The sequence below is a fragment of the Hetaerina americana genome, unplaced genomic scaffold, assembly GCF_022747635.1.
Source record: "Hetaerina americana unplaced genomic scaffold, ioHetAmer1.1.p SCAF_5, whole genome shotgun sequence".
Taxonomy (NCBI): Eukaryota; Metazoa; Arthropoda; class Insecta; order Odonata; family Calopterygidae; genus Hetaerina; species Hetaerina americana.
Genome location: NW_027287095.1, coordinates 83,493,754 through 83,519,284, shown reverse-complemented (window position 1 = coordinate 83,519,284; position 25,531 = coordinate 83,493,754). Strand labels below are relative to the sequence as shown.

The 25,531-nt window shown below is 37.3% G+C and overlaps 2 protein-coding genes across 4 annotated transcripts in view; one reads left to right on the top strand and one right to left on the bottom strand.

Annotated features, from left to right (window-relative positions):
• LOC139694133 (uncharacterized) overlaps positions 1-18,492 on the bottom strand; it is a 409,331-nt gene extending 390,839 nt beyond the window's left edge. The window contains exons 1-2 of the mRNA XM_071592563.1: positions 18,414-18,492; positions 18,088-18,281 (exon numbers count right to left, since the gene is read on the bottom strand). Coding sequence (XP_071448664.1) covers positions 18,088-18,281; positions 18,414-18,417 — 198 coding nt within the window. The 5' untranslated portion in view covers positions 18,418-18,492. The remainder of the gene's footprint in view (positions 1-18,087; positions 18,282-18,413) is intronic.
• Pis (phosphatidylinositol synthase) lies at positions 18,173-25,531 on the top strand. Of its 3 annotated transcripts, none has more exons than XM_071591623.1 (6): positions 18,173-18,287; positions 18,861-18,977; positions 19,058-19,192; positions 19,290-19,443; positions 20,714-20,877; positions 23,095-25,531. In XM_071591623.1, exons 2-6 carry the CDS (start codon positions 18,935-18,937, stop codon positions 23,250-23,252), a joined length of 654 nt encoding a protein of 217 aa, XP_071447724.1. In that variant the 5' UTR covers positions 18,173-18,287; positions 18,861-18,934; the 3' UTR covers positions 23,253-25,531. The 3 variants fall into 3 exon arrangements, with proteins under 3 accessions (XP_071447724.1, XP_071447723.1, XP_071447725.1); XM_071591622.1 differs by lacking the exon at positions 18,173-18,287 and adding an exon at positions 18,573-18,687; XM_071591624.1 differs by lacking the exon at positions 18,173-18,287 and adding an exon at positions 18,718-18,769.

Genomic DNA, 25,531 nt, shown 5'->3' with positions numbered 1-25,531 from the left:
CCCTTCCCCCGTTTTCCACTTCCTTCCTCTCAACCCCACCTTCCCCTCTACGAAATGGTATACTCACACATATTTCCCGACCATGCAATGATATTTGTACCTGGTAATGTCGTCTTTCAACCGGTTGAACCAAATAAATTTGCGTTGAAACTTAACAACGTTCATTTATTCAGTGATCATGAATTTGCACAGGGTTCAACCCGAGAAGGGGAGATTTGTGGGTATGTTTCGTTGCAGTTTTCCAGTGAGTTTCCATTTCTGAAAAACTCTGGAAAAGAAGAAGGGGGTGTGTAGGGGATCAAACTTATGGTCAAGTGTGACGCGAATATGGTTTGGGGAGTTCCCACTAGCCTTGTTTGCCCTTCATCCCCTTTCCCTATTTCTATATCCGTGTGGATGTGCTCTCAGTACCGCGGGTTTTGAATGAGTCTTCTTTCAATCACAATGCCACAGAATATATACAGGTATATATATATATATATATATATATATATATATATATATATATATATATATATATATATATGCATTTATGAGTTACATGAGTTCTGTCCCTCTCTTCCTTGATAAAAGGTGGCCACGACCACCGAAAATTCGAAAATTAGTGGGTCTCTTTTTTTCTGTGTCCACTAGTGCTAAGTGTTATACATTATATGCATGCATATATATATATATATATATATATATATATATATATATATATATACAGTAATTAAAACATTAAAGCACAGAAACACGAAGTAAGGACACCCGACGCCCGCTATTATCAGGGCCTTGCCGTCGAAACGTCAAAACTACATATGTGAGTGTCCTTTCTTTGTGTTCCTACGTTTAAATGTCTTTATCAATGTTTTAATATATTTGCGCGTCGCCGAAGAGCGGTCTGTTTGGAAGATATTTATATGCTTTGCAGAAATTATACTTAAACTGCATTATTTGCACAATTTTCTGAATCATTATTTATTTCTGGCTCATTAAAATCCCAACATGGAGATTTCGTGAGTCATTTGCGTCTGATTTAAGTCATTTCTATTTCAACAGAGCGTTTAACTTTAGAAACTTTCCAATTTTAAGATGTTTTTTTTTAACTCCAGGAGACTATTAAGGAATCGATGTGAGTAAGTCGCAGTATTTTCGTGTGAATCCATGCCAAACTTTTGCTTTATTTACGTCATTCGCTAACGCATACTTCCGGAACGTAATCCGTTCCACCTCTTGCTAATCCGTTAAAAGTTGTTCTAAAAGGGTCAATGTCAAGTACTACAGTTTGAAGATCATCTAGGTAGAACCTAAAATAGCTCGTCTTGGCACTAATATTCACTGTTCAATATGCCTTGAGTATGTTTCAATAGGCATTGGGGAGTTTTTATATCAAGAATAGTCATGCGATAAGAGACAGCTGGCTGTATCCAAAGGGCAACGACTCGGAAAAAGTTGACGTTGGCCTTCTTGGAACCAAATACAGAGGCATGAGTAATACAGACGCATGCGATAGGACAAGTGGCACTTAAATTGGTACCGGTGTTCACCGGGCTGCATGAAAAGTGTACACTTAGAAGCATTCAATTACTTGGCATTTTCCAAGTGTCCCTATTATCCAGCACGCTATTTTGATCCCCCTAAACAGTAGAAGCATTTACGAACACGTCACATAGACTTTTTCGTCAAATTGATGACAATTCGGCCGTAAAAAGACGATGAAAAATCTAGAGATGTATTATATGACGATATATCTACAACGAGTCCCAATATTTTTTTTTATATCGACCAAGTCGAAACCCGTAATTTCAGTAATCAATCTATCGTCGTTTTACAATTATGGTCAGCCTTATCGATATGATGAAGTTGACGGAATAGTAGACGATAACATGATCGATATTACTAGACATCGAATATACTTTCCAAATCACAGGTTGCACTCAATATTTTCGACATAACAAATTCGAAATACCCGAAAATCATTGCCAGGTCCAAGCCACCCCGAATGTTACATTATATCGACGGCCTATGCTGGAAAATCAATACGACTCACCCCTCAATGATATATCTTCGTGAGGGAATGAACAAAATTTTAAAATCATTCTTGGGAAGACAATTACGGGGCATGCATCGCTTTTGTGTCACTTCTCAAACGTGAGAAATAATATAGAGGGAAGACAGGATGCTGAAATTCTCGAATGGAAAATTTAACTCGTGGCTAATTTGCGGTTTCACGGTCGAGTATTTAACACCGTGGGTGAGTGTTGACTCGGCAGATGACAGACGAAAAAAATCAACCACGCCACGCGACGATTCGCGAGCCTAGTGAAAACCCTCCCGTGTTTCCCCTTCAACTATGCATTCTCATCCTCCGCACTGGATCAACAAGTTCGTTGTGAATTTAAAGATGACCCAGCACGCAGTAACTGCCTCTCGTGTCGGCGTACACGCATTGCTCAGTGTGATCAAAACTTAATGAAGGCAAAACAAATCGCACCAAATTTCCCGGCCTTGCCTCCCGAAATTTCTCTAACTTCGCGATTCTCTAGTTAAAGAGACCACGTTGTGTAGAAGCCTCTTGATTTAAGGAACACTTGCGGATATTTAAACTTTGGAACCTAAGCGCGACTTACCATACACTCTTATGGTGGTTTTTCTATCGTCTCTATTTCACATCCAGATGACGATGAAAATTTCTATTGTTAATGCAACCGTCAACTTCAGTCCTAAATACATGGGTGATCTGAAAAGTTTCCGACCTAACAAAGATACAAGACATTTTTTCTGAAATTTTTGAGGTACGTTATATCGTTATAGGTATATATGTTGAGGTACCCTCGTACGTTATATCCACTACACCGATCTATCACCGTATTAACTTGAGCAATAACATGTTTCTGGGAATATTTTCGCGGTTAGGACTATGTAGTTAAAAAAACTATGACTGAATCGAATCTACACAATTGTCAGAGATGGAATTACTTGTCCACGGCGTACGTAAACTCTATGGAATTTTCACTTGCACTTCTCCAAATCATTTAAAAAAAGGTCAGAGATGTCATCGAGGGAGCGATGTTTTTGCATTTATCGAGAAAATCTACGATCTCGTGAAATAAAAAATGAAATTCTGGGAAAATTCATGGAAACCGAATCTTAAAGCCACAGATTAGTTTACGATAGAATTGTGCAATTAAATTAAGCGAAATCTACAACTTTTTCGCAAAATAAATACCTATTACTTACTGCATCTGCCCCATTTAATTACCTAAATTTTACAGGGACATTTTTTCTAATGGCGGATGATCATAAAGGACGAAGCGTGGGAAGATTTATGGAGAGAGATAGAAAAGCCTAACTTTAAGGGAAAAAAGCGACCATGGTTTCAAAATAAAAATAAGGACGCAAAAAACAAATAAGAAAAAATACTCTTTTTTTTAAATAGAATTATAATTGATTGGAACCAGCTGCCTGGAGGTTTGTTTGAGCCCTTTCCATCCAATTTTAGAAGTTTTAAATATAAATTTCAAGCAGCCACTGGGTAATAAACTTCATTGTAGTCATTAAAATATTGTTTGTATGTGATGTGGAAGTGTCATTGTATGTAAGAATATTTTGTCCCTTATCTGTTTTTCTAGTGCGTGTATGTATGTATTTTTCGTTGTAAGAGTTATCTTTGACCAAACTTGACCGTTGCCACCAGGAAAATTGCCTAATTGCAAAGTAATTCTAAAATAAATAAATAAATAATAAATATTTTTACTGACTTTTGTAACATTTTCTCTAATATTGAGCGATCCAAACTTTCCCACTCAGATTTGTACAGGAGAGGGACCGTCATTCAGTCACAATCACACACGCACCCATAGGAGTTAATGAGGAAAAACTTGCTCTAGTCAATTACACTGAAATAAGTAAGAAATTAAAGAGTAATACACGAAGGACTAACCAAGATTCCACCCACCTCCCACCCCTCCACAAAGGTTTCTGACCGGGACATTAACACCATTCAATGTCTTACGCTCGAAGCAATGTTCTACAATCCTATGCCGCAGGTTGAAAAAACTCAAACAAATAATACGAGGGTCATCCGGAAAGTAGTACCCGTTCGTGAAATAAAGACACAAAAGTAAATATTAACAAACATAAAAAATTTTATTTGAAAGAGGATACTTTAAACTACTTCTCAACATAATCTCCAAGCAAATTAAGGCATTTGTCATAACGTGTGACAAGTTTCTGTATTCCTGCTGCATAGTCCTTCGCCGCCAGCTCATTGAGATACGCGAGGGACCCATCTTGCACAAATTTTTGCATAATGCAGATGGTGTTTAACAATTTCATGAACAATTGTTCGAGAAACATTGGGAAAATGCTCACAGATGTCATCAATTGTGACGCGCCGATCGTTCCTCACGAATTCGTCAACTGAGCTCACCAGTTGGTCTGTAATGACAGACGGTCTCCCCGAACGCTCATCGTCGTGTGTGTTCCCCCTCCCCATGTTGAAGTTGCGACACCACCGCCGAACAGACGACTCGTCCATTACATTGTCTCCATACACCTCCTTTAATTGGCGATGAATATCACATGGGCGAACGTTTCTTGCATTGAGGAATTTAATCACTGCCCTCACTTCACAACTGGCGGCGTTCTCAATTTTTTTAAACATTGTAAACAATCACAGAAACAACACAGGCAATGCTAGCGTCACGCAACTTGGCTCAGAGAAGGCAGACAAGCCACTGAAGCTATCTGACCTCGTCCAGCGGCTACTCGCGTCGTCAGCACTTCATGCGGCACGAACGGGTACTACTTTCCGGATGACCCTCGTAAAAAAGATAATTTCCAGAGAATGGACGAAAGATGAATAATCAAACAATTATAAGTGAGAGAAAATTGGACAGTTAGAAAGAGATTAGTGTGTGAGAGAGAGTAGTGTTCCCTTCGCAGCAAAAAACCAGGCTTTTCTTGACGGTGCCTCGACCGAAATGGATCGAAGTGAAGGATATGAAAGCATACATACAAATAAGCCGTCTCTACTCAAAACGACTGCGGGGTCGCACGGAATGGTCACGTGAATGACAGATTTCGGCACCTACTAACTAAGCTCCCAGCCTATTCATGGAGTAAAGACTTAAATAACCTTTACATCGAGATGTACTCGACGAGAGTGTTTCGTCACCTGCAACGGTTATGCCCCCCCCAACACACCTTATGTACAACACTGGGCACTCTCAGTATGAACGATATTTCAACTGCGCTACACTTAAAAGGAAAGCGATTGCCACTTCCAACTATTCACTCTTCATGGGCGAATCCAATCCTTTTGAGTGTGCGTGAATCGAGTCGTTTAAAAGCTGGACATTAATCATCCACTGAGGCACATAAAGAAAACGTCAAAAAGGAAAGGCTCGAATTAAAGAACGCTTTTAGTTCCAGTGACAGTTATACAATGGTCTAACCTCTCCTGAAATATTGCAATATTCTGTAATTCCTGGTTTTTCCCGGTCGTTTTAACCGTTTTGCCATGATACAGGACTGCCGTTTTCAATGATTTTACACATTTTTTTGAAGACGATGGCACATTATAACGGATTATTATTAGAAGTAATTTCCCGGGTTAGGGTAGGTATTTCATGGACCCGTTCACTATATGCTACTGCACTCCTAACAGGACGCAAAATTTCCTTAAGGTACACATTGCAATAGATCTGCATACTTTTTCCCTCCCTAAATTCCATCCTAAATTTCTATCATTTTTCTGTCTATTTTTTCTTCCTTGTACTTCGCTTTCACAGCATTCTCCCCTCTCTTACCATCTTCAGCATCCTATTTCCTCTCAGTGTACTTTATTTTATCCATTGTACTGTATCCACTAGTCATGCGTCCTCCGGATTTCTCCCAACAGGCCCAGCATCTCATCATTTGTTTTCCTTTCCGTCAATTTTAACTTTCCCCATTCTTCTCCAAACCCACATCTCAAACACTAGAATTTACGCGAAGAATTTACATTTGTAAACCACATGCTAGAGGTTAAAATCGAACATCGTAAGGCGGGCAGCCTATCCTATACAACAACTAATCCCAAATACAAGCGAGTGCCATGTTATGCTTTATTTTAAACATGTGTTATGCTCTTATATTGTAAACAAAAAAATCTGACTTTTAGTCAAGATTACTCAGCGATGCTATTAACAAGCGGCGAGAAAAGGTAGGAAAAGGCCATAAAATATATTCCCAACTCGAAAAACTATAAACATTATATATATATATATATATATATATATATATATATATATATATATATACAGAAACAGATATAAGGAAAAGGGATAGGAACACATATAAAGGACGAACACAATAGAGGTGGGGAAGGCGGAATCGAACGGATCACAAGAGTAAAAATATTTCCTCAACCGGGACTCGAACACCGGATCTTTCCACTTGCCGGGCGGATGCTGGTTAAGAGCATCCGCCCGGCAAGTGGAAAGATCCGGTGTTCGAGTCCCGGTTGAGGAAATATTTTTACTCTTGTGATCCGTTCGATTCCGCCTTCCCCACCTCTATTGTGTTCGTCCTTTATATGTGTTCCTATCCCTTTTCCTTATATCTGTTTCTGTATATATGAGTATTTATTCGCCGTTTGGCGGGATTTCGTGTTTGAATGTGTGTATATATATATATATATATATATATATATATATATATATATATAGTACAATACTATTGTACTATTCGGCACTTCCGTGTTACATCTACGAATATACATATATATATATATATATATATATGTATATATATATATATATATATATATATATATATATATATATATATGTGTGTGTGTGTGCATATATATTTATATATATATATAAGTGTGTATATATATTTATATATATTTTTATATATATATTTATGTATATATATACTACCTTTATCAAAAAGTTCCCGGAATAACCACAGTGTGGCGCTCCCATCGTTCCGATTTGAGTTCTGTTTTTTTTTGTTAAATTGGTACATCTGTTGTTGATATTCCCTTTAAATCTTAGTGTCATAACTTGACATTTGCAAAAGTTACGTAGCCAAGAGTACATCTATCTCTGTGTGTGTTGGCGATTTTTTACAATTTCAGAAATGGATTTAAATTTGCAACAACGAACTTGTATTAAATTTTGCGTAAAAAACGGATTTAGTGGCGCACGGACGTTGGAAATGTTGGAAAAGTGTTTCGGCAACGATTCTCTAAAAAAAACGGTCGTTTACCAGTGGCACGAGCGGTTCAGAAGTGGTCGTGAGTCAATCGAAGATGATGAACGCAGTGGCAGACCATCGACATCGAAAGTCGGTGAAAAAATTGATAAAGTAAAAGAAATGTTGGTCAATAACCGCAAATTAACCATCAGAGAAATAGCGGAGGACTTGAACATTGCCTATGGATCCGCCCAAGACATTGTGGTTAATGACTTGGGTTTCCGTCGTGTAGCAGCAAAGTTGGTGCCGAAAGACCTCAATTTCATGCAAAAAAGAGACCGTGTTGACGTCGCAAAAGACATGATTTGCGAGGCTGAATCCGATCCCACATTCATCAAAAGGATCATTACTGGAGACGAGACGTGGGTTTATGAGTACGACACGCAATCCAGACATCAGGCAAGTGAATGGCGTTCACCAAATGAGCCGAGACCAAAAAAACCACGTCGTTTTCAGTCAAAAAAGAAGGCAATGCTGACGGTTTTCATGGATTACAACGGTGTAGTGCATCATGAATTTTTGCCAGAAGGCCAGACAGTAAACAAAGAGTATTATTTGGGCGTTATGAGACGTTTGCGTGAAGCAATTCGCCGAAAGACACCAGAAATGTGGGCAGAAAACTCGTGGATTTTGCACCATGATAACGCACCGTCGCACAGTGCTATCATTATTCGTAATTTTTTGACGAAAAATGCAACAAATACCATCCAACAGCCACCGAATTCACCTGATTTGGCTCCCTGTGACTTCTTTCTGTTCAATCGAGTTAAAAAAACCATTACGGGGAACGCGTTTTAGCAGCCGAGAGGAAGTAATGGAAAAATCGCAGGAAGCACTGATGGACATACCGAAAACCGAATATAAAAAATGTTTCGAGGATTGGATCAAGCGCTGGCATAAGTGTGTTGCAGTCGATGGGGATTACTTTGAAGGGGACAATATAGATTTAGATGAATAAACTTGTATTTTTAATTTTCTGAATAAATTCCGGGAATTTTTGATCAAGGTAGTATATATATTCATGTTGGTCGCGGTAGTCCAGGGGCAAAGCGTTGCTGCTGCTGGAGGGTCCCGGGTTCGATTCCCGGGCAAGCCACTCTGGGCACCTGCAGCTCCACCCAAGCTATGTGATTTTTCGGGTACCAGGTCTTTCTGGGAAACCATAACCGGCACAGGGAAAGGAACTCTCTCCCCTACTCTGATGTGTGAGTTTTCACACGCCGTATAGGGCTTAGTCACCTACCAAACCGACCTTCGGGTTGATTACTGTGTTTATGGTGTTACTGTGTGCATATATATACATATCCGTTTTATTCAATCCATTCCTGATTAAAGATATATTACCTCAATCGAGTACTTTGTTATTTTTTTTGGAATTTAGCAATGTGAACTCAAAAATCGGACAACTCGACATTCCTTCGCAGAAAATCATAAGACATTTAAACACTTTGTCGAACGGGATAATGGCGAAGGGCCTATAAAATTTTTTTCCCAGCGACTTTCCATAATTACCTCACTTTTATCGGTATTCCGTGTCCAAATAAAATCCCCACTCTTCTGGAATTTCCCCGGGTGGTGTCCCCATTGGTAAGCCAATAATATTCTCCTGGAAGGTAAAAACCATGGGAGCGAGTCCAAATGTTAAGAAAAAAAAATCCCTGTTTACAACGATACTTAAAGAGGCAATACTTCCAATATATCCGCTTTTGTTTTTTTTTTGCCTGACCTTCGTGCACATCATTTTTGTTTTCCTGGAAAGCGATTCTGGCCCTCTGCCGCAGAATACCATTGGCGCACTCCATCGATCGAACGGAATAAAACGATTAACCGCGGGCACCGTCGTTTAAAAAAGACCCAGCATCACCGTATATCCCAAAGATCCAGCCCTAATCCTAAATTAAAACCCCATCTCCGATGGCGAAAATAACTGCAAAAATCCATCCTTAATAACAACGCTATGGATTACACCAAAGATTCCTTTCATTCATCTAAATAATTTGCTAAGAACAGTCGATAACCCGGGCACGAATACGAATTCCAATACTACTTCCTTGGCAGCGACACCTAAGTTTATCTGAAGCGATACCCTAAAATAAAGCAGCAATAACGGAAAGATAAAAATCTTGCGAAATTATAGCGGTATACTTCAATGGGAGTTGATTTCAAAGGTCAAGACCTCTGGGTCAACGCTCCCTAAACGACGTGAAGCGCTCAAGCTTCGTATCGAAGTTGATGAATTGCATATTCCATATTGCAACGTTTGTCAATGTTATTTGACTGCTTTCACAGCGCTAAAAGAATTGTAATCGCGTAAATAGTTGCGATATGTGTGATGTGAAAGATTATAAATTTGAAAATATCAGAATTTTTTAATTCCCGATAAATGCCAACAGATACAGGTTAATCAGAAAAACCTGCCACCTCACTATTGTCAAGAATTAAACGTTCTACAATAACGGACCATGGAAATCAATTGGAAAAGCATTTTTAGGATTGACACAAGTGTAATCAGGAGCGCATAAACATGCATGTCAGTTTCACTTCCAACGGAAGATGAGCGAAAAGAATTGCAGGCAAGTTCAGACTAGTTCGGAAAGCGTTCTCGAAAAATGTCCCAGCAATCCCCAAAATTTCCTAGCTTGTAATAAAATCAGTCATATACGTTTTTAGGTTTTACACTATGCACTACTTGGACTTAAATAGCATATGCTATACATTATACTACCTAGTTCAACTCTGACTCGACTTTAAGCCCCTGAAAATACTCTGATTCGTCAAAAACTGGAATTGATTTTAGTTGCACAGATTTTGAGTGGCTGTAATGCAACTAAGGCTGGCCGAAGAAGAATGTAATTCATACAGGAAGGAAAAATTATTGGTTCCACTTCCTTTCCGAGATATTACACAGATAAACTTCAAAAGGACTAGATATATCACATACTGAGTGACATCGAGGAAATAGAGACTTACTAAGGATAATCAAATGCAAAAGAAAGCCGAGAAGGTTTTATGAATTTTTAAGACTTACCGATGAAAGACTAAAGGTTGAAAAATTTAGTAAAAAAACATTGTAACCGGTAGGTATTCATCAACAGGTTTTATATTTTCCACCTTGAATGAAGTGGTAAAATACCCAAGGGAAACCGATAGTAAATGCCAACCAATATTATCACCAAAAATAAGGACCAAAGACATATGAGCAAACATAAAACATGTTTCCTCCCAAGCATTCGATGAATACTCTTCTTCTCTTACTGTACTACTTCTTTTTCAGTGAGGCAAATGTTTAATTTGAGAGGATCCTCTGCAAGAAATGTTGGGTGTGATTATTTGCCTTGAAGCCATAACTCTTTCTTCAGCTGACCTTGTGTAGCACAAGAACAAATCCACTAAGTCTTTAGCTCACCTAATTTTTATAGTTATAAATTTGCACAACGCAAAGCTCATCTATTTCCTTCATTTCCAGTTTCTCTCTTCACTCATCTACATATGTACATTATTTGTTTCTTTCCAGTTTGTAGCAGGACTGTTAGTAATGGAATTAAAGCCATAAATTTAGGTTGATAATGAGCATTTCTTGAAACGTATTCGTTCAGTTGTCAGTAAAAATCCTTGTGCATGTTTCTTTAAGGCCATATTGATAAACGTCTTTTTGTTAACTAGAAATTGATGCCTAGGCTACTTTGGAAGTTTTTTTTAGAAGTAGAAGGAATGTTTGACTGCCATAATGGACTGCAGCAACAGAAATAACAAGCTGAAGACCAATGAACCCTTACCAGAACTCACTTAAAGTAATGGCATTCAAAAACTTAAGTAATGGGACACAGTGATTCCCAAAATTGCTGAATGAGAATTGAGAGAGGATGGAATATTAGCTATTCACCCCCCAATCACATAAGTGGGGTAAAAAGGTACTTGGAAGACTATTAGTTTGGAAAGAATACTTAAAGAGATTAAATTTTTAAATTTCATAATAAATTCGAATTAATGAATTTATTTAATGGAAGAAATGTCCACTGCAATATGTATTATTGTACAATGCTTTATTTGGTTGAGACCATGCAAGAACAGTAATATGCACTACAACTGCTAATATTTCTGGTAAGCAATGTGCAGTGACATCATATGCCTTGTATAGGGTTTTATTTATAATGGTCAGTTAAAATCCCATTCAAGTCTAGTCAAGACTAGTGAAATAAATTCTTAAATTTGTGGTATTTTTGGATATTCACATTAAATCACAGATACGACAGCATTTGTCCACAGGGGCATATTCGAACCATGAATTCACCATTCTATGGCATCATCAGGTATAACGACCGCATGTGAAGTTTGCATATTTATGTTAGTGACATAGTATAAAACAATGTGAACATTCGAGATACATGCACATTCTATTGCCTAAACATGGGATAGATTTGTTACCACATGACCACAGAAAAATCATTATCTTAGAAATTAAATCACATAATTTGTAAGGGGATACACCATTATTTTGGCCACCTCCCATTCTGAACTATGTTTTCGATCATACACTCTATCTTATCCTCTCCTCCATTCAAGGGTCAGGGAAATGAATTTAAAAGACCAATAATTTGATGAAGATCTTTGAAAATGCTCATTTTCATTACAAATTTTCCTGTTTTTTTATAGGACTACTATTATAATTTCAAAAATAATTCATTTTATTAAAAAAAATATTTTTAAAAAGTAATAATGTTTAAAAAACAAATGAATCTCGGAAAATGAAAAAAAGAATATATTTTTCATCATATCTTACTGATAATGTAACTTGAACACAAAGTTCCCGACATAATTCATCTCATCCTTTAAGGGTTAAAAATGGATGTAAATCGAGATAGAAGGCCCTTGGTAGACCCCAAAATGATCCTTGGTAATGAGCAAATGTACCCACAACCCTCCCGCCTCCTTCCTAAGAAACTAACCTTTAGGGAAAAACTAAACAAACCCTTCAATGCACCTGATTGCCCGTACCCTTCCACCTCACTTCATGCCATGTCATACCCACGGCACAACCACTTCATTCCCTTACCCAAAACTACCCCAACTTCAACATCTAACCCTTCCTTACCCTCCAACCATAGCCTCTTCTCTGTTCTTACGTACATATTAAAAGGCAGCATGTAAATGAAATTTGTACCCAACGATGCCAGAGGTCAGTGAAATGCATTGTACCTTAAAAATGAAGTCTGTGGAGAAGCACAAAAATTTTTTGGCAACATATATAAAATACTTCCTCAAAGTGAAGCCTGAAACATAGAGTATATGAATACAAATGGTTTAAAAGATTTACAATTCTCTTCGATAGGTCCCTCTGGAGGCATGATGAAAATGTCAAGAGTAATTTCATGCATGAAGGAAGCATTTTAATAGTCAATTTGTTTAATTTAAAACTACATTCTCATACAACAGCATAGTTCTTCTTTTATTTTTTTTATATTTCACATTCTCAGAGTTAATGTTTTGTTAATATAGGTCTATGATTGTCAAAAATTACACAAATTTCTTGCAGTTTACACACACAATCTACAAAGCATTTTTTTTACTCTTCTATTACCCTATATCATAATAATATAGCAGAAATGTATTCTATGTCAGGGTCTAACTAACAATTATGTGTAATAATTATGTGTTTGATTTTAGAATTTGCAGACATGACCATGAATTTTATTCAAATTCTAAGAAAATTATAAGCAAAAACCAAAAAGAAAATCTAGTTTTCTATGATGTCACAATATGTTACAAATTATTAAGCACGTCTTGGGCACAAACATTTATTATTTCTTGGGATAAAATTCTTTGATTAACTACTGCATGGGATTGAATAAGATGTGAATGTAAGATTGTTAAGACTTTTGATATGGAGCATAGCCCTATACGGATGTGAGACCTGGTCTCCGAGGCAAGATAATGAGTGTAGATTGGAGGCTTCCTCAAAAGTGAATGCAACAGAGAATGGAGAAAATAAGTTGGATAGAGAGGAAAACAAATGCCAAGGTTTTAAGTATGGTTCTTGAGGAGTGGAAGTTACTGAGAGGAATCCAAAAAAAAACAGAAAAATTGGGAGAGGAGTTATCAAAAGGTAGTGAGATGCTGTAGGCCAAGATACAAGGGCAGATGTTGAGTGGGCAGTCTAGAGGAAGGAAAAAAGAAAAAGGCTTTTTAGGCAGCATTAAGACAGGCAGAAGATGCAAAGAAATGAAGAAATAAAGAGAAAGTTCTCATGATACTTAGATACGTAGTCATTAGTCAGAGACTTATATACATGGTCATGTATGAATAATCATTAGGGACTGCTCAAATCCTACCTTTTTAAAAAAGTTAGGTTTTGAGCTTGTTGTATTGTAAAAGATAATAGAACATGTACAGCACAAAAACCTCAATCAATATAACCTTTCTTATTACACATTACCCTTTACTTACATTTTCAAAAATAAATATCATCCACTAGATGAAAAGATGAATTTGACATTGAAAAAGTTAGTTATAACAAAATTTTAAAGACATTTTTATACTTGTAATGTACTTTACTTTATTATTTTACATACAAACTTGTTGTAAATGGATTTTGAAAAAGTCGTTGACACCGGAGTACTAGCCTAAGCTATTTACTACTTTTGTGTAATTTCGGTGAATAAAATACAAGCAGAGGTAATTAAAGATGACAACCACTAAGTATTTTAGCCACCCAATGACTACCTGGACCACTTATTGTATTCTATTTTGTTAATTTGATTTGGAAAAAAGAATTAATATTTTCGAGTACGTTTTCTATAACTACCTAAAATCAGTCCCTTTTTTAGATTGAGCCCACTCCAGAAGGGCAACTCCATGTGGGTTTCACTTTTTCGGGTACCTGCTTTTTAACTGTCACGCCCGAGGCCAACGCCACATTTATTACTTTCGTGAACATTTCAAATATTATTTTCCGTTAGTATTGATTTATTTAGTCCGAGATTTACAACAAGATTTAGCGAATGCAATTCAGAAATGATTTTTTTTCTTTACAGCCATTCTTGTCCCTTTGAGCACACGAGGTCCGCGGAGGAGAGGCGAGGCATGGGCTCGGTACCTCCCGAATTCGGCACCTCTCATCCCTCCCCCTCGTGGTCCAGAAGGGGTCTGAGAGAGGGGGGGGGTAGGAACCAGGGGGAAGGAGATGGATAGGGTGTGGGAGGGGGGGGGTTGAAAGAGAAGAGAACTCCACTCACTAGATTGAATCGTCCTTGCGAGAGGGAGCGATCTCCTTGGGCGTCTGTCACCTCCTCCGGCCGCCCTAATTAAAACCAACAAACACGGAACAACCATCCATCGCGATATGTTGGAAGCGGGGCAGGAGAGGAGAGAAGGGTGGTTGAACGGGGTGGTGACCACCGCCTCTTCGCCGTCTCCTTCTACACCACTTCCTCTTCCGTCCCGCCCCCTCCCCCCGCTCTCCAAATCGCGCCATCCCCTCCGCCCCCCCCTTTCACTCCCTAGCTTCCCCCTGTCTCGCCCGAAATGGGTCAGCAACGAAATCGACAGGGCGGGCTCGATCAACTCGTGGGGAGGAGGCGGGGGACCGGGAGGGAACGTTTCCGATCTCTCCCAATGTCTTTTGTCCCTTGAAAAAACCCACCTCTTCTCCTTTTCAGATGAGACGGCGAGTCGTGAAACGGAGAGCGGGTGTTCCGTCGGATGCTTTAAGAAATAGTACGCCAAATACATCTGCCTGTCTGTTCCGAAGTGTCGGCTGATGTCTCCCAAGCAGGGTGCTCTTCCCCTCTCTCTCTCTGGTCAGACGACGCCATGAAGGTCGCCAGGATCACTTTTCTTTTCCTCAGGGATCCGGCAACCGGGGACGACGGAGCTTCACAATTTATACGCACATCTAACCCTCACTCTCTCTGCTCCAGACCAAACTTATTATCTCGAAAAGAAAATTCCGGCGAGGTGAGCTAACCGATGGGAAGGCATAGGACCAATTAAATATCATCATAGCTTCACGATGATGAACCTCAGCATCCGAATAATAATATCCCCGGGAATCCCCACACCAATACGTTTTTTTATTCTACTCTACAAGGGGCCCGCAGCGCTTCTATATACATGCACAATTCAGTGAGCTCGAGAATTAATTCCCTCGGGTAGCATTAATTCGGAGGCTTGATTATTATAATTAGGAGTGTTCCACCGGATTAGGACGATATTTGATGAACCTAGGCAATACACACGCCCTGATTAACAGAGCACAAAATATCCGTAAAACCCAAACTAAATTTAACAAGAATTCGCTTTTTGTCTTAGCATACTTTCTACCTAGTTTATTATTAAATCATAAATACTTATTTTCAATGCCTGAAATACCTATCTTCCGTATCCACCTGCCCTGCCTTCAAATTTCTTCTACCTCGAAATTATTTTTATTAAAATTCTCGTCCGGATTTCGAAGGGGTGGTTATGATACTTCCATTTACTTTCCAGGAGTTCCAAACTGTGAAGGGAGCGTTTATTGGAGATGAATTGTGACGTTTTAGGAGGAGGATGGGGTTAAAAGAGAGAACACACTCCCCCCCCCCACTCCTTTTAACCACCCCAACCCCTTTTTCGACCTCCTTCCCCTCGACTACGGCTCAGAGCGGACACGACACCCACGGACGGCGCCATGCGCAAAAACCGAAAAACTCGAAACGAAATAATAATTGCGATGCGAGAGATAACGGCGGCGACTCCGGCAGGAGGAGAGGAGAGATGCTGCAAAAAAAATTAGGTGGAAGCAGGACAGAATTATACGGGAACGTCATCACCTCATGGATGTCCGGCGCTCAAGTCAAAAATAAAAACGGTCACCTCTCCTTTCAATGGAAATCGATATTAGATAATGCTACTAAGCCTACTACTACTACTCCCCTGGGCTCTCGAAAGCATTTTGCCAGCAGGGATTCCAACGAGGGCAATTCCGGTAAGTTAATTGTCCCATGGATCGCTTTCCATTATGATCCTAAAAGAACACCGTGATGCAAATTGCAATGGATGGATTTCCCTTTTTCAATGGCCAACGAAACCGCTTTTAGATGGCGAAAATGGACAGGTGGTAACTGCGTCTGTAACATCACAGTGCATAAAACCACATTCTTTCACTCGGCAACCACCACGTCGAGGTGTCGTTCGTACAAGGAATCGAATTCGTAATTGGAAAGCACCTGCCTACCACCCTCGCTGCTTTTCTCATAAAGGTGGCACCAGATGCGGAAATTGAATTTAAACAGAGCCAATAATAACTATTTTCCGACATTAAAAGAGCAAAATGTAAAGACACTTGACTGAAAGTTACCACGCTTCATCAAATTATGACCGGAAATAAACTAATTTCCGTCCTCAGATCACTCAGAGTTGACTGCAAAAAAGGGGATGGTGAATGCACCGGGTGATCAGGTAGTATGGCGATAATACGCTGGTGACAGGACAAGCTTGCCCCCAGCACAGCTACAACGACAAAAATAAATACGAACTGTTTTCTGACAAATCCGCGAAACCATGAACCCGCGATCGAAGATAATAGGCTACGTCTGCGAATGATTCCCGACATGTCTCGTTAATTAGGCCTGGTTTTGGGGAAAGTAATTTCTTTTACAAAAAACCTCATCCCCAGATGGTAATAAATATAAACACTAAAGATAAGTGAGGGGAATAAATATAAAATGACTGCAGAAATCGTTGCCTCACTATCGCCTCTGATGACCTCGGCGACATCGCTTCGGTATTCGGTCTCTTCAGCACTATCAGTAAGCAGCAAAATACGGTAAGTGTGAACATCGGCAGTAAAGGAGCAAACCTCTAAGGACCTCCGAGGACAGTTACATATTTCTTCGAAAATAGACTTTCCCTTCACCTTCCTGCTTAATACGTTCAGGCAAACGGTAGAGCCGCGGCACAAACCAGTACGTATAGAAGGAATCTGTAATCAATTCAGTAACCTACCACCTGGGAAAATCCGTTCGTGCTTTCCGCAACGATGCTATCATAGGAACTAGACTCAAATTTTAAGGCATACAGGTACCGACAGCAGTAATGCACAATTAAGAAATCGAACAAGTGTAATTTTAATTCAATTCTATCACATTTTCGTCATTCGTTCAGGCGACAAGATAGGTGTCGGCATAAGACAACGTATCTCAAATCGTCATCGGACGACAGCACAAAATACTTTGGCAAATTTAGCTACAAAGAATAAATATCTTCGAATATTCATTGGACAATTTTTGGACAACGCAAACAAACGGGTAAAAATCAGAGTATATACTTCAAACATGAAGTTGTCAGTCACAGCCGAAAGGATTCCTAAAAATAGTTACGCTCTTCCTTTTACTCGAGTACCAACGAACTGCTACACCAAGATCATGTTTACAAAAGTTATCTTACAAGGAATACATTATATAAAACCGAAATTCTTGGTGTAATAGTTGATCTCCTAATCGGACGCAAACGTAAATTAGGACAATTCATCTGACACTATAAAAAAATATCCAGCATTCTAAATTAAATTACTTTAAAGGGTACTTAGACAACAAACCGTCGATGTGCATAAATCAAACTTTAAACTGAGCTATTAATGAATTAATTAGTGTTAAACCAGATGAGACAAGTCAGCCGTAAATCTTTAATTCAGAGCGTACCCTTACATAAAAATTATATGGTCACAATTCGATAACATTATCTAACAAGGAGATTGGATGAAGAACAAGCAACACTGCTGCACAGGTTAATGACTTAAAACTGCATAGGAAACATCACTACTGTTTCTGCGACCGCCCACTAAGAAAGAATGGCGAAACGAAAGAGTTATTTCGCTCCTACCTGTTTGTCGTCAGTTTTCCCCAGTACAGATCTTGCTTCAGGGTCTTCTTGTATTCCAGAATCCACTTTAGATGAGTCAGACGGATTACTCTCCACACCTTTAGGACAACTTTTATCAGGTGCCTTGGGCTCGTTGCCTTGTTCTGGCCATGGTGCCATCTTGAATGTCAGAGATGTAGCGCGGATCTGATTGGCTGGAGGTAAATTATCTTACAAATAGAATTTTGAAAATATTGAATTATGTGAAGGTACTTTTTTCTAAGCTCAGTCTTTAAAATTACGCGGAATTATTTTGTTTCGGTCAGAAAAATAGAACCTGTACATACTCATTCATTCGATATCCATTTGAATAAACATCGAAGGGAATCGAAATGGTAAATTTACGTGAATAAATGGGTGTGCTTGTTTAGAAGTGTGGATATTAATTGAAATGATTTATCCCATAGCGTACATGGAAATGGATGCTTTGGGCTTCCTTGAGTAACTGGTGATGCTTAAGTTCCAGTCCCGGTTGTTTAACATTCCGCATCGTTTGTCGATTTTTTCCCTCGTATGCGCATGATCAAATACAAAAGTTAATTAATCTCTCAATTTTGGCATGTAAGTATTTCCATCTGAGAGACTAAAAACAATATTTCGTCTAATTTCCACCATACAACTTGCTTTTGATGTTTTCAGTATTGTAAATATTGCTTAGTTCTAATCTAGTTGCTCACTGCAGCAGTCGTATCAAGGTTGAAGCTGTCAATGTTTTGTATGCGATTTATTTCTAGTTACCTGTCACTGGAGGAGACTTCAGGGAGGTGATACGTCGTTGCTTTACATCTTTATTCACTAATTAGACAACATGGACTCAGAGAATATATTCGTCTTTGTTCCAAATTTGATTGGTAAGATTAACTAGTTAAGGCATACAAATGTGTACATGAAATCTCAGAGGTATCACCATTAAATTGAAATTTTATTTTAGGTTACGCACGAATTATACTAGCACTGATATCATTTTACTACATGCCATCTAATCACATTGTTGCATGCTGGTGCTATATTATTAGTGGTCTATTGGATGCAGTTGACGGACATGCTGCCAGATACTTCAATCAAAGTAAGATGGAAAATTTAACAGTTCCATGGTCGAATTTTTATAATTAATTTTATTGCCATACTTGTTTGATATAATGTGAAGTTATATGCTCAATTAGGTACCAAGTTCGGAGCGATACTTGACCAGCTGACAGACCGATGTGGGACAATGTGTTTGCTAGTCACCCTCAGCTACTTCTACCCAAAATATATGTTTCTTTTCCAATTGAGCATGACCATCGATATTGCTTGTCATTGGATATATCTCCATTCGTAAGTCCATCACGTTATTGACATTATTTTTTACATTATTAAATGTGAACCTCGTCGATGCATGGGATTCTAAAATCCTTTTCTTGTGAAAGTGAAAACTCCCGATGTCATGTTACATTCTGCTGAAAGTTAATTTATTTTATTTAAGGATTTCAGTCAAGTATAGCTTAGTAATGTAAACATTTTATTTGTAATTGTATTTCCGTTTGAAGTTCATTTAATCGTAGTATTTTTATTGATGTACCTTCGAACAATTTATACAACCTCTCTGGTGTATTTTTCTTTTCAATTCTTAATTTTTAATGTACATTTTCATAGGTTAACCCGCTACGTCTAGTGTAGAAATAATAATTTAAGGTTGTCAGTTTTTGGCAGAGGCTTGGATTTGATTGAAACAAAACCAGTGTCATCACATACCATTATAATTTCATGCTACCATTCAGCTCATTGCTGAGGTTAGATTTTAGTGAATGGTTAGCATTAGTTCACAACTTTAAAGTATTTATTATAGCAGATACGTTCCCAAGACTAAAAACTTCAAGATGCACTTGAGGTATAGGAGCAAGTTTTTATTGGGGCCCATGATTTTTCTAATTTTTAATCTAAATTTTTGGATTGACTGTATATCCTATTCCTTGTGGGTATCCACATTCTTTCATATGTAAGAAAAGTTGTCAACACCATCATCTTTTAAATTATACTAAACCATTTTGCCCACATTTTTTTGAATCTTTGAATTTTCATAATAATGATTCTGAATAATGCTCCTAATTTCTATCCTTCAATGTTTTCCACCTACTTGATGATATTTTACTCATTCTCAGTGTGTAAATATGCTTGCTTGTATCCCCTCAGTGACACCCCCTTTTAATTATAGAATGGCAGTAACAAAAATTAAAGGGAATAATTTGAAACCAATTTCAGTGAGAATCAATGCAACAATTTCTGAGTGTACAAATCATTCATCTTGACCGGCGTATGATTTTTACACTTTGAAATTGTTGCATTGAAATGCATATTAGGGAATAACTCCGTTAAAAAGTTACTGTTGCGGCATCTCCTGCAGTTTCTTTGGACCTTCAGTGAGGGTTTAAAATTACTAAACTCCCTGGGAGAACAAAATTGTAGGTATAAATTTTAAATATGATGAAAAGCTTGGGTATACTATTATATTCACATCTGTGAATAAGATTGAATAAATATATGTGAAGGCTTTTGATTGATAATGTATATTTAATTGATTTTGATCTAAATACCTATGTATTTTTAGGAGTCTTCTCCAGGGAAAAACTAGTCACAAATTTATTGACATGTCTGAGAACCCAATAATGAGAATATACTATACTTCACGTCCAGTGCTGTTTCTCATGTGTGCAGGAAATGAAGCATTTTACGCAGCGCTGTATCTACTTCATTTCACTGAAGGGCCAATCGGTAAGAACAAATCAATCTCCATCATCCTCACCCTGTTTTTATCTTAGAAATAAGTGTGTGAAAAATTGTATGTCAATCATGCCAAGTCTCTAAATTTCATCCCCACGTATGAATTTATCTGAAAATGTGTAAATTAAGGAGCTTCCAAAGAGTAAATACACGGCTGATTGAAAATAAATGTTATGAATGTACTTGGGTGAGATTAAAAACCTCACAAGTGCTTCTGGTGTCCCATACATTAAGCAGAACCATTCTATTTTCCATAATTAAACATCATATTATTAGATCTATTTTGTTTCAACTTAAAGTCAAATTTAGGTTTTAATTAGCCTGAAAAAGTCGAAAAATGTCATTAATATCTGAAAATATACATTAATCAAAAAGGAGACACGAGGAATGCCATGGGACAAATGCGATGACGAAATATAAGAGGAGTGTAAGGCAAATGAAATGTTGGTGCATATCAGAAACTAGGATTGGATGGTGAAGAATGGAGGGCAACCAATTTTCAAATTTTAAGACTACGCATTAATGGTACTGATGATGTGTCTCCTGTGTGATATAAGACAGGCTGAAGTTCAAGACAGTAGATTTAGTTATATATTTGGTGAAGCTATATGAATAATTATTCATTGAGAATGTCTTCAGCGAAGTTGATAGCTTGAGTTCTCAGTGCCCATGTAAGCTAATTGATTGCATCAAAAGACACTGCGAGGGATGTAGAAACAAGGAGGGAGCAAGGGGAGGCAACTGCCCTCAACCTTCAGACTGACTGACCATCACTAGTAATCTACAATATGGTGGAAAGCCATTATAATTATTGCAATAACAGACATTCTCATCATTTGTTTTAGAAGTGCTTCAATTTTATGTATTGCTTGGTTAAAAGGATAAATATTGGTTGAGCACTTGGACAAAAAAGGACTGCAAATTTAGTGTGTAGGCTTGGAAATTAAGGGATATTCTTTGTCAGGCACTATGCATGTGTAAAATCATGAATTTGGAGGATAAAATATAATTGTGGGCATTTCAATGACTCTCAGTTTTCCAAACCATTCAATTATATTGTAGTTGTAAACATCGTTGAAAATTTTACAGACTCCCTTTGTTAATTTCTTTTAAATGCCCTTAGTCCCTTTGGAAGGTTATAGATTTCAAATTGCATGAGAATGGTTGAGCATAAAAAATTATGACTGGTCCATGATATTTCATGTTAACTTTTTTTACATCTGAATTATTTTCTACTTCCGTCTCTTTTATAAAATTGAAAATATGTTTTGAATTTGTTCTCTTGATATTGATTCCCATCCAACCTGTGCACAATAGTTTATTCATTTTTAAATACTTATGAAAGATAATGCAAGGAGTAGTCCTGGATCAATTGGGTGATAAACTGCCCCGCCATCTTCTATTTTTGAAGGATCCCGGTAAAATTTATAACAAGTGATGGGGCATGATTCCTACTTTTCTACTACTCATTTTGTGAATTTGAATGTCTTTCTATGCCCTGTCACTCTTCGTTGAATTGGTATAGCGAGCAGCTATTCCTAACAAATATAGGCACCTTGTTGTTCAGGCTATGGATGTGAGGCACATTTTTGCATTGTCAAAATCATGCTTCAGTTTACCAGATAGAGTGATATAAGAAGGTCATTAAGGTGTCATAGAAATGATTAGCACCCTTGAGAAATTCTTTACTGACTGCACATGTAATACTTGTACTAGGATAGCCAAATCAAGATGGCCTACTTAGTGTGTCCTAGTGGAGAAAAATGCCTTGAATTTTGAACCTAGAGAAAGCCTAGATTCGTCCAAAATATTTGAGTCACATAACAAGGTTGACTCTCTGTATCCCAGTGCTGCAAAATAATTCAAAGTAATTGGTGAATGCCTGATGGTAAAATTCACAATTCCTCAAATTAATGGTCTTGAGCATTGTGATGAGACATGCCAATTGATTTCCATAACTTTGTAAAATCGTTTATTCTTTCAATTGAATTGTATTCTTATTTCCCACGTACCTTCATAGTAAATAACTTGTATTCCTTTTTGTGCCATTCCACTTGCAATGTATAATACCAGCGGCAAGAATTTGAGTCCACGTTTTCGGCTTAGATATAGTCTACTTTCAGTGGATCCTTATATCCTCATCTTATTCCAATTAGACTTGTAGTCGTTCATGACATTAACACAACTTTCTTTTACATGTTATTTTAGTGGCTGGAATAAGTCTCTTCCGTCTCATCTGTTACATCTCCGCGCCAATTGCCGTGGTGAAGTCACTCATATCTCTCCTCCAAGGGTTTGTGGCTTGCAAGAACCTAAGCATCGTGGACCTCAAGGAAAGAGCTGCGGCCAATACCAAGTCCAAATAGTCATCTTCCTCTTTTATTCCATTGTTTCAGGAGCATATAATTGCATAATGATCATGACTTTCCAGATTAGGATGTTGAATAAATGTGAATGTAATTTAGAGATCTATTTTAAGTCATCTCTGCACTTGACATTATAATCATAGTGTATGTTTCCATATCATTTTTATATAATGTTCTTTTAATTTTAAAAGATTTATTTTTGGCCAAAGTTCCATTATATCAATGCATTGTAAATATTTGTTAATTCATATAGTTGCATTTTATAATTTATCATGGCTTGTTAAATTTGGGACCTAATATTCTTTCATTTGATGTGTATGCTAAGTCTTATTATTTTGTAGAAGTCATTTGAAAATTCAGTCCATTGTGGCAACAGGTGACTCTCCTTTACCCTTTGTTCTAATGTCTGCAAGAAAAAGTTCCTAATGAAATTATTTCAATTTTCTCGCTATACAAAAAAGTTAATGTTTGAGTTGTTAGGAGGTGAACTTCTCTGTCATTTTTCACATGATAAATTACTGCCAGTTTATGTAAAGAAACTGTACTTTTTTGTTTTAGCTGTTTCCAGAAAATTTTATTTTTGTACACGCAAACCACTTTTTAGCCTATTATTTTTATGACTGTTCTCTCTTTCTGCATTATGCCTAGTGTTTTTTATGGTAATTGCATAGTATTAGAAGTAATATGTTTTCCTAGAAACAAGCTTTTCTGTGTAACAGAAAGTTTCATAGTTAAAGAGAGGTCAATGACTTAGGTATTTTATATTTTGTTATCATCTGTGTTTACCAATTTAGGTGCTTCCATTCTCACCTATTCATTTCAATGGAAAAAAAAAGAAAATTGATGGCCACTGGAAATAGTGACAATTCTCCAGTAATTGAGGAAAAGAATAAAAATCGTATGATAAGGCATTTTGCCAATTAAAAATTGGGCATAAAGTTGGTTAGGTCGGTAAATTTTGAAAGTGCCTGTGTTGGCCATCCTCAAAAATCCATCGGCCATTACAATTTTACTGTTTATTCATGACTGTGCTCACAAATCCTAAAAAAGTTTATAACTCTAAAAACTTCCTGTGTTTTTTGTATGAGGTAATGCAAAAAAAAATTAAATGATGCTTGAATCAACATTGCCTGTTACAATGAATCAACACAGTTACAGACAGTTTGGAACATGCCAGGAAAAGAATTATTTTTATAGAAATCAAACCAAGAAAGTTTTCACTGCATCGTTATTTTTAGCATGAAATGCTACTCACACATTATAGGATTTTTACTGATAAAAATGGATGATGAAAGACACCTGTTAAGATAGATGCAGGAAACAAAGTCTTTCCTTAATGCTTATGGTGGCTAGCGAGCCTACAATTAACCCTAGTCTTTCCAAATCATATTCCTTTGAAATGAAAAGTTTTATAAATGTTCTTATCATATTAGAATTTTTCTGAACAGTAAGAATAATGCCATGCAATTTTTTTTCAATTAAAATGTATGTACAAGGGAAGAAGTAATATAGAGAGCAAAGTTTTTGTGTTAGAGTCTAAATGTATGTGACAAAATTGATCAATTTTGGGCTTTCCTGTGTGTGTTTTTGTGAATAACTTGTAAAATTTGTGTTCTATGAAATTTTTGTTGATCATTTGACCTGTGATAGTTGCTACAGATGGGTCAAAAGTTGAATTGAAATGGGTGAGGGGAAATTTGTTGAAATGTCCCAAGAGAGAATGAAAAAAAAACGTGACACTGCTGTTATTATTCCAAAGAGTCCATCTTTGACTGAAGATGAAGGAAATTGCATCCATGGCAGAGTTTATTTGCTCTCCTTTTGTAAATGCATTTGCCAAATGACAAACTTCGACGCTTGATCACCATAGGTTGGAATTTGGTTCATAATGTCTCCCTTAAAGTCTGGTAAGTTTGAAAATTGTTGCAACTTTGATTACAGGTAAAAAAAAATTAACATATTTAAAATTGACTATTCTTCAAACTAATTAGAAAAGAGTTGAGGCAAAAGTGTACTGGTCCCACATTTATTTTGTTATATACCTATTTTTCCCTACAAATTTGATAACAGAGCATATGGAAGTTACAAAGTTTATAATCATAGCAACAATTGAGTGTATGAACTTTGTATTCGTGTAGGTCTATCGTGTACTCTACATTAATGATTTTTGTAGTACTTATTCTAAATATAGCTCGCTGTGGCTTATTTAGGCTCACAAATGTCCATTGTGAATTTACATTAACTGTTTATCAAGTGATTAAATATCCCTTTATCTCCTT